Source organism: Anguilla anguilla, chromosome 1 (assembly GCF_013347855.1).
Source record: "Anguilla anguilla isolate fAngAng1 chromosome 1, fAngAng1.pri, whole genome shotgun sequence".
NCBI lineage: Eukaryota > Metazoa > Chordata > Actinopteri > Anguilliformes > Anguillidae > Anguilla > Anguilla anguilla.
The window spans coordinates 75,384,063-75,394,744 of record NC_049201.1 but is presented as its reverse complement, the minus strand read 5'-3'; the positions used below and the strand labels follow the sequence as shown (position 1 = coordinate 75,394,744).

General features: G+C 43.4%; 1 protein-coding gene across 1 annotated transcript in view; it reads left to right on the top strand.

Moving 5' to 3' along the window:
* Positions 1-1,069: 1,069 nt before the first annotated feature.
* crybg1a (crystallin beta-gamma domain containing 1a) overlaps positions 1,070-10,682 on the top strand; it is a 65,348-nt gene continuing 55,735 nt past the window's right edge. Inside the window, exon 1 of the mRNA XM_035379906.1 lies at positions 1,070-1,672. Coding sequence (XP_035235797.1) covers positions 1,329-1,672 — 344 coding nt within the window. The 5' untranslated portion in view covers positions 1,070-1,328. The remainder of the gene's footprint in view (positions 1,673-10,682) is intronic.

Below are 10,682 nucleotides of genomic sequence, written 5' to 3'. Positions count from 1 at the left end.
AGGTGAGTTCTCCACCTGGCATTGTAACATTTAGTGGTTTTAAAGGGTTTTTTTTAGACCAGTGGTTCCAAAACTTGGTCCTGGGGTTAAAAGACAAAACAAAACTTTTTTTATGTAATTGGTTGCAATATAGCACAATACTGCACAAATATAGCAACGAATTAAGAAAAATGAACAGTTGTTTAAAATTCTAGAATTGCATAATGTTGTTGGAATAGATACCAGCAGGACAGAGCTGCAGAACCACTGCCTTAGACTGATGTGGTGTATTTCTCTGCATGCTCTGGACATTGTGGAACAGAAGCAATCTTTGGGGAGCCTGTTGGCCTCTCTGTTCATTTACGTATGTATTTAATCCCAGTGCGGTGAGAAGCCATGTCCAGCAGGATCCCACCAGCCGCGCATCTGAAGAGAAATACAAATAAAACTCTGTGTGTGTGAGCAGATCCGTCTCGTGAACCTCAATTCAGTCTCGTGAACACAGCCAACGCCAGAAAATAACGTTTTTACCCAGCGCTGGAAAAGGGAGGATAACTTCTTCCACCCACGGCTGTGGGCAAGGTTGACTCATCGTGGGACAAACTCGGTCTGTCTCTTCTTAGCTTGGCAACAATATCACCCCCCAGTCAAAGGAAATCTGTTTGATCTTACATGATGACCGTGAGTCAGCAACAGCAAAAATACAGTGCCTTTATGAAAATATTAAAAAAAACGTTCATGTTATTGATTTTTAAAATTATCTCAAGACACTTTCCAGGAATGCAGAGAACTTTGGATATATTTCCTAACAGGGAAACGACGGAATCGTTCTTTCTTTATTACTTTTCAGTGGCATCAAAATGTTCCGATCTTGAGCGAGACTACCCAAGCTGCTCTGCCGTAGCTCAAGGGAACAATTCAAAACAGTGACCGTAAATTTCGCAGCGAGGCGCACGTTGGTTTGGCATTAAGCAGCAAGCAGCGCGCGCCGCGGACGAGGGGTGGCACTAGCAACACTGAATTTAAAATTCGGCGAATGCTTTTGACTACCTGAGTAAACTCTGTGGGACCCGGAAGACTGCGTCAGGCGCGCCGTGTGTGGATGAGGCGTGGAGGAGGAATTCGCGCGCACTGCTCAAGCTCACCTGCGTGTCCTTAACTGCGTCCCGCGGAGACAGGAGATCCTGTCGCGGTAGTTGGCTCTGACACACGTCCAGCAATTATATTGACTTGAATTATAAAAGAAAGGGGTCTGGATTTTTGAAAAAGATCTTTGTACGCAGTCATTTGGTGACTCTCAACGTCTTCCAGATTGAAATACCAGCAACTTCTGTTACAATTTGTCAGCAATGAGCAAATCCGGGACGGCCAAATTTAGACAGTTGTTTGTCAAAACAAAGTCACAAGATAAAGAAAAAAAGGCAGATGGAAAAAATGCTTCCAAACACACGGCTTCGCCCGGGGATGGAGAGCCCACGAGCCCGATCGATAAGCAGGCAACTTCACCGACCAGTCCGACTTCGCCCATCAATCCACAGGGAACGACGTCTCCGAGCGACGCGACGGTCAGTCCCACCGAGAAGAAGCGAAGGCGATTCAAGTGGCCCAAAAGGAAGAGTTCACGGGACAAGTCCCACAACGACCCTCTGTTTTTCAGCGACTCCGAGGACCTCGAGGCAACGAGGAACCACCTGTAAGTACACCGAAAGTAAAGTCGAACTTAGGTGACAAAATTCTGGAAATATGACAGTAGCGATTGTATTCCTCTTTAAACTGTGCTCAATATTTAGTATTGAAATACGATATAAATTCACGTTGCATTATCATACGACATTCATAAACTCATGAAAAGCTATTGTCTCACACTGTTTCCGTATATTGATTGAATGTACTGACTACTGAGTGTGATTTACCTGTTCCCTTAATGGACTACAGATGCACGTGTATGCTCAAAATTTTAGAGGGTATGGATTGCACTGTCTGTTGTTGCTAAAAAAATCTCCACTCATACCCATTAATTCTGCGAATGAGAAGCGTGGTGCACGGTCTTAAACAGGTACAGATGGCGAGCGCGAGAGCGCGTGTAGTTACTGTGGCATGACGCATCTCCTCTGTCGAGTAATTTCGAACAGCGTCTAATCCCGTTGTAATTAAATACGGTAACTTAAACTGGGTAGGCCTGACACCTCACCCAGGACAGTGGTGTTCCTATATTGCAGCAAGCAGTTGTTTACATAAAGGAAAATACATGTCAAGGGGGGCTGTTGAAAGTGTGTGTGTGTGTGTGTGTGTGTGTGTGTGTGTGTGGAAGAGGGTAATTCTCGGAAAGGCTGCAATCATGCAATAATGCAGTGTGCCATAGCTCAGTACACTAACACAAAAAATAGCCCATGTACCCTTGGCAGAAAAAGTGTGCTCACTGCAGATGACTGTCAAAATACTGTGATTGTAGACTGGACAGATTAGTTGAACCAAATTAGTCTGATTTGATTATCATTTGACATAATGTCTTCGGGTAATTATCACAGTTTTTATTGTGTTTATTGTGCATCGATTCATACAAGTTTGCACAGCGTTTGACTTTCTGGCGGAGAGCGAGCGGCTTTGCCCCGTGGCGAGTGATGCGGTGAGCAGGTGAGGTGTCCTCGTTCTGCGGAGCTAGTTTAAACTCGCTCAGCTTTCTCACTTTCAGTCCTCGGCGCGAGGAAAAACCCGGGTAAAAATACGTCTTTTCGATTCTCACTGGGAGAACTATTTCTCCATAAATTCTCCACGCCTCCGCTCTGTTGGCAAGGGCACAGAAATCAAGTCAGAAGCCGCGAGTCCGGACACAGAAAAACTTGTTGGGACTTATTTTGTGGAGCCGTGTGTGTGTGTGTGTGTGTGTGTGTGTATGGTAAGAACATCTTCGGGGGAATTTGTGGAGGGAAGTGACGCTCCTTTAAAAAGAAAAAAACAACAACAACTATAGTTTCATCACATTATGAATTCTATTCATTCCCAGTGAATTACAGCGAGTATAGAATCCGCACAAAGAGGGCATCACGTTCAGTGTAAAATAGGAGTCACTCTGTTCCTACGGCGGCTATATTGTAATCTTGGCTGTGACAGCAATTGCTTCACACTGTAACTGGTTTGAACACTATTTTCTATCGCTCTTCGTCATCCGCCAATCATCCCAAACCACCCCTCAGTTTTACAAGTAAAATATCCATCCTGGAACTCGAGGTGTTTCCAGGATCGACGGACAGTTGGGAGGGATAGGACTCCCGTGTTTGCTTCGCGCCGGCGATTCGTTTTTTCAGGCTCGCGCACCTGACTGCGGTTCGAACACCTGCACATATGCAGACTAATCGTGGTCAAACCGTATGCTGTGTAAACGAATCGCTTCTGCACACTGTGCATAATTGACTGATGCAGAGCTCTCTCATCTGGAGTAATAATCTGGGACGTCTGTCCGTATTTTATGAGCCATAGGTAGGCTATATGTTTATGTGCTCGCGCGTACTGCGTGGTGTCGCATTTGCGCATTTATATGCCGTTGCGCATTTATATGCTCGTAAACACGCCGGCGTCCTGTTCCTACAGAGCGCACCAGGATGCGGCGTATATACACAGAGCTTAACCCTCGGCCCACGCTCCCATCCAAGCGGAAAAACATCACAGGGCACGCCTACTGCGTGTGAACACCCTCCATGGTTAAAGAAAGCGAAAGAACCGTCAGTCTGACTTTAAGCAATTCTATAGGACACTCGCGACAGAGACAGCAGGCTTAATATGGGCACGTGTTTTGCACCGCACCTCTTGTTTACACGGACATTGACCTTGGGTTTGATTTCAGGATATTGATACTCTTGACCTTCTATCTGTAGAGCAGATTTATTAAAAGCTGAGCGTAGCTACCTGTGGGAGTCTCATGCTCTGCTTCGGGTCAGCGCTTAAAGCCTTTGACAGCAAATTTTTAAATGGCTAACAAGTCCACACATCTTATTTCCTGGGCCTTTTGTTGGCTGTCCACTGAAGACCACAAAACCCAACAGGCATTGCGGCCGTCCAGGACTGGAGTTTGAGAGCTCTGTCGTAGAGTGCCTGTGAAAGCAATTTTTTCCAATATGATTGGTTCTATCAATTTTATCCAGCTACATCATTGGCCAGTGGCTGAGTTGATTTTAATTGCTGCCTCTGGATTGGAGCATCAGTGTCACAACATCCTGAGTGGTCAGAAGAGGCAACTGTTTATTAGTTTATTAGAAGTTTCTTAGTAAAGCACACTCCCATAATTTGGGTGAACTTACCTTACATCAAGTGTGTGTTAGTACCATAAGGCTATGAGTCTGACAGTAGAGGCTGGTCGGTTAGGCATGGAAAAACTGTGACTCTTGGTGAAAAGTAGTTGCCTTTTTCGAATAACTGTGGTGGAAGTATAAGAGAGAGATCAACAACAATGAGTGACACAGTGCCTGCATCCAGTGAAGATCTTCTGACCTACTAAACTAATTTAGTGCCCAAATTTACATTCGGACACTTAGCAGCCATTTCTATCCAGAGCAACTTACTCGGATTTCATTTTTACAAAGGGCCTGTATGTTCAGGTGAATATTTTATTTAAGCAATTTAGGCAAGGGAACGGCAACTGTGCTTCACCTGGGAATCAGGCCTGCAAACCCCCCCCCCCTCCCCTAACCATTATACAGCAGTATTTAGCCTAAGGTCTCAATCGTTTCTCTCTCTCTCTCTCTCTCGCTCTCTCTCTCTGCGAAAACAGTACCTGTCTCATCTGTCATTCTGTCCCTGTCACCTCCTGGGAAAATGACTTCTTTTGAAATACTTTTTTTTTTTTTAACCCTTTAGACTCCAGAATTATTCCTAGTTGCATCTGACAATTTTAAAAGAAAAGTCTATTTTTACTATTTGCAAAAAAAAAAAAAAATAGCCAGCCCCCTTTAAAAAAAAACAAAAAAAAACCACATAATTTGCACAGTGAAGTGACCCAAGTAGAGTGTGTGAGGTTCAAACGGGCCTCTCGTCTAGAGGCTCGCTTTACAAATTATGCAAACGTGGGAACTGGGAAAAAAAAAAACTAGCCACACCAGGTATTTCCATTCATCGCACCATTTTCAAAGATCTTTTTTTTATTTTATTTATTTTTAAGCCGTGTTGAATCCCGCTTGGATCAAGGTGATGGTTTTTGAATCCCACTTGGATCAAGGTGATGGGTTTTGAATCCCACTTGGATCAAGGTGATGGTTTTTGTTTCTTCACGTCTCAATCTTAAATAGAGAATGTGTCCTGTTAGCCAAATAGTCATATATTGTGTTTAGATAATAGTATTCACTGTAGCCTGGAGACAATCATGCTGCAAAAAAAAACCAAATAAATAAAAGTGTGCGCACACAGATTCACTAATCTTCAATACACACTTGAATTTCTCATCATCATATGTTATATCAACCAGTCGTACCAACCTCACAGACTACCAGCTGTCATATATGAAACATATGCCTCTCGTCCATTTAGAGCTAGCTCTTTTCTGTAGTACTGTGTGCCCCCTTAACTGAATTCACAATACACGCAGGTATCCAGCTATTTTGATTATGAGTAAACAGCTGTCTAATGAGGCAATCTAACAACAAATTATTTCTAATTAATACAGCCTTGTTGAATATATTCAAGGAGGAGAAATAAAAAAGATGTTGAATTAATCGGCAAAAACACATTTCGTTGAAACATACTTCTCTCACAAAAAATGTACACCTGATGAAAAGCAAAGATGCCAAAAGAAGATAGTGCTGTCAAGCCTAACAACACTGTAATGTAGGATTATGCCGTTTCTATCTTATGGTTCAGTACAGTGAAAATATTGTTGTGTGCATATTTTTAATTTAGCTGTTCTTCAGCTCCGAGGTTTTGACTGTGTCACTGCCCCATTACAGAGAACAGAAATGTGATGTTCTGAAATTTGACTCCAAAGTGTTTCCGAGACCAGCCTGTGTTATCATTGACCTTGCAGAGGGGATTAGAGTTCACTTAAAGAACACCCTACCCATAAGCCACCAAAACCGCAGTGCAACATTGTAGGACACAGAGAGGATTCTGCGGTTCTTTTGTGAGGTCATCAAGGGACTAACAAACAGCGAGTTTTGTCAAAGTACAAGAGAGGAGCCGTTTGTTGTCGGTTTAGTGATTGACAGTAATTTCTGCCCTCATAAGTTTCTTACTGTGTAAATTACATTACATTACATTACAGGCATTTGGCAGACGCTCTTATCCAGAGCGACGTACAACAAAGCAGGCCCAGCTAATTGATATCCATAAGACCCGTGTCTGTATGTGGGCTAACTCTGTATAGCAGGAGGCCCAGCAGATTGATATCCATAAGACCCGTGTCTGTATGTGGGCTATTCTGGACCACTCCATTCTCTCTCTGTTCAATGAGTTTGATATTCTGCCCTCCAATATGCATATTATGATTTCTAAAGTTAAGCTTAACAGGACAAATCCTTCTTTTGTTCCATAATCTGCTGTCAGTTTGCTTAAGTTACGCCGGCGATAGGTTTCCCAGTCTTGTCACACCTATTTGCTGGCTCTGCAATACACCAGTGTTTTTGTATAATGTATTGAAACTTTTTTTTTACCTCGTTGATTTTATGTTGTTGTTTTTTTTTTTCTTCTATTGTGTACTGGTCTTAACTTGTCTGTGGATCATCTTTGTTGCATGTGTATCCTGGCTGTGCAACAAATTTCCCACTTAGGACAATAATGTTGACTGATTGACAGATTGACACAGAAGCCAGACTCCGGGCCAACCCGGAAGGCAGACTTTGAAGCAAACTTGCTGTTGATTTTAGCACACGGCTGAATGTTTGGGGGGTGTGGTTTAAGGGACCATACGCCTGCACTTTCCTTTAACAGGCCTGTAATACTGGCTTTCTCGAGAGAGGACTTTGCACCTGTTCAGTGTTATGATTGAGCCATACATTCTTTGATCTTACCACGGTTTAGACAAATAGAACAGATTGTTTGAAAGTGCCAGCTAATTACTATATTATTATTATTATTATTATTGTTATTCTTTTTGTTAATAATACTATTAATAATACACTTTGTACTGCATAGTCAGATGATGTATTATAATTATTTGTGTAATACCTCACAATAATACATGTACATATAATATATCTATGTGCATGTATATGCTTGCATGTGTTCTGTGTTTGTCTAATTTTGCTCCTGTGTCTGCATGTTTGTGTGAGTGCTTCTGTTGTGTGTGTGTGTGCATGCATGTGTGTGTGTGTGTGTGTATATGTATGTGTGTGTGTGTGTGCGTGTGTGTGTATATGTGTGTGTCTGTGTGTGCATTGTAAAGTTTACTTTAACACTATGCTGTTATCACAAAGTAGTGTAAATACAGGCAATGCTGTTCTGATTACCTGAGTGGGTGGAGCTTATTTATTTTGTTGCAATTTTTCAAATTCTTTAAAAAGAAAATAGTGGTTTTAGAGAGAGAGATGTGTGTGTGTGTATGTATGTGTATATATATTTGCATATTACATTATTCTTTTACTGTTTGTTCTCTGGTGTTTCACATGTTCCTTGGCATGCTTTGGCAATATAAACATGAGTTTTGTCATGCCAATAAAGCACTTTGAATTTGAATTTGAGAGTGAGAGAGCGTGAAAGCGAGAGAGAATGACAGAGAGAGAGAGAGGGAAGGAGGAAGAGAGAGAGTAAGAGACAGAGAGAGAGAGGGTCCAGTTCTGTCACACTACCTATGGCTGAATGCTTTTTGAAGCATTTCCAATAAGTCTGTCATCCTGTCCTGTGATGATAGATTTAGTCTCAGCGCTGTACGGTCCTATCCTGTGACTGAAATATTTTGGGAAGCGTTTCTATTGCCGTTGCGAAACACCAAGTTGCTAATTCAAAAGGAATGCCCATAGCCCAACCGCTTTGGAAGTAATATTTTCATAAAAACTGCCAGATAGTTCTGCAGATAAATGTGATTTATTATATTTTCCATAACATATAAATTTAATGAGCTGCTACTATGTCACAGACTGGCTAAACTGGGTTTGTTTAAGTCACAGAATCACTGCAAAGCCGTTGCCTTGTCAGAAAGCCGAGGGGTAGCAAGTAAAGGGCTCTCTGGGAAAATATAAAGCTTTCTAATTTACCATCTTATCCTTCTTTTGCATAACATAATATTATGTCATCCCAGTTTTTTGCATTTTAGAACAGTATCACAACAAGTGTCTGGATCAATGCACTTGCCTACTATTGCATATACAAGTTGTACGCATCTTGTATACTTAATAGTAGACAACTGGGATGATTCGGACACGGCCACAGTATCCAGCAGCTTTCCATCAAGGGTTTGTGACAATAGAGCATAGACTCGTGGGTAATGTAGTTTCACCCAAATTCTAATCACGGTATTAACTGAATTGAGAGTCAGTGCCCATTTCATTTCAGTCAGTTTCGTGAAAATGCATTCAAATTCAACGTAATCGTCAAAAAACATGAAATGTTATTAATGGAATAAATGTTAATTCCAATTAATTAATTAATTAATCAATTAATGTTTCAGTTCATTACCTACACCATCTGAAATCGTCGAAGTGGAACCCTGGCATGGCGATTGTAACGGCTTTTTTTTAAATGGCTGCTCCTGCCCCCGTACAGGAGACCGTTAGGCCGTGGTTTTCCCCTGGTCTAACAGGCGTGTGTTTGTTCTGCGCGGGCGGCGGGCGAAGCCGGTTCTCTCTTTCCGACGGGAGAGCGTAACGGGAGAGCGTAACCGCAGAGCGGCGGAGTCTGCTGCTCCGCTGTTTGCCCTCCGTATTGCCGTCTGATGACGGGCATCACTCCTCGCCCGTCACACAGCCACGGCTTATCGGACAAAGCGCTCGTCATTTTAGTTCTTAGTTATCTCTAAAAGAGGTTAAGTCCAAAAATAAACAGGGGTGGATACAAGGCAGGTGAGATCTGCTTTTATCGGCTGAGTGGATAACTATGTGTGTAATGGTAATTGGAGGGGGAGGGGGGTACATTTATTGTAGTAATGGGGGGGGGGTATGTGCATTGTTGTAAAGGGGCAGTGGGGGTACATGCATTGCTGTAATGAGGGGGTGGGGGTAAATGCATTGTGATAATGGGGGGGAGTATGTGCATTGTTGTAAAGGGGCAGTGGGGGTACATGCATTGCTGTAATGAGGGGGTGGGGGTAAATGCATCGTGGTAATGGGGGTGGGGGTACATGCATTGCTGTAATGAGGGGGTGGGGGTAAATGCATTGTGATAATGGGGGGTGGGGGTAAAGGCATTGCTATTATGGGGGGGGGGGGGTAAATTCATCGTGGCTATGGGGGGTGGGGGTAAAGGCATTGCGATAATGGTGGGGTGGGGGGGGGTGGGGGGGGGACAAGGGGGTGGGGAGACGGATTTACATGCAAATGTTTCAGCCCTGCGGGCGTGGTAGCGCCGTGGTTGCGCAAACGCGTACGGGACGTAGCGCTAACAAAGACGCCGGCGTCAGCGCTGCTGGCGGTCGGGCCGTGTCGCGGCCCGCCCGGCCGCATTCCTTAACCCGCCGCTCTGAATGCAGCCCGCCCGGTTCAGCCCGGCGTGTTCTGCCGAAAACACGCACACACAGCCGTTTAATGGCGAGAATGCGCCTTCCAGCCCGTTCAGCCCAAGAGCACTCCCAACGCTCTACATTCTAACATTCTACATTCTATTCTCCTTTCCACCCATACTCACCTGTTAATGTATGTATATATATAAATTATATATATATATATATATATATATATACAACTGTAATTATAGCACCATAACTGTAGAACAAGGCTGCTCAACTCCAGGTCCAGCGGGCCATGATGTCTGTAGGTATGTGCTCCTGCCATGTACCACACCACCAGATTTCACTAATGAGCTCACTTCCTGGACCAAGGAGGTAAAGTAATTAGTGGAATCCGGTGGTGTAGTACATGGCAGGAGCCAGTACCTTCAGACATCGCTGGACCTGGAGTCCAGTAGCATTGCTGCGTCACTTGGAATGTAGATTCAATTTATCTTAAAGCCAAAGGAAACCTAATCTTAAATCTTGTTATTTTTCACGTCATACTAGAGGTGTGTGTGTTCTACCAACCGTGTATGACACACAACCGACACAACCCTGTCTCTGATCGGAGTCCGGTTTGTGGCCGTTCCGTCAGTATACAAATATGGGCTAACGATGTCATGCGTAAACAAACTCGCGTGGCTGTGGTTGCTAGGTTGCGCACCGCACTTCTCTGCTGCTGGGTGTAGCTAGTTGCCGTGGCGGAAAGTTTTGCCGGTAATTTTTCCATTGTCAGGCCGCATTTGTTGTTTCGAGCCCGATCAACCACGAGATGATGTCACGTGGAAGATGCTTCGGCAGATTTGGCACCGGTTGGGGAATGTTAGGCTTAAGGTGGCCATTGTAAATAAGAATTTGTTCTTAACGACTTGCCTGGTGAAATAAAGGTGAAAGAAAATATAATAATAATTTGCCTGGCAAAGTGTATGTTGCTGCTATTGTTGTTTCTATTACAGAATATAGCGAGTCAAACTAAGACACGTCTAGCTAGCATAGCGATGCATCAAACTTCTTGTGTCTTGTTTTTCAGGAATTTTTTCTTTTTTTAAAAACAAAAAATAAGGTTTGGGAGAATACATTG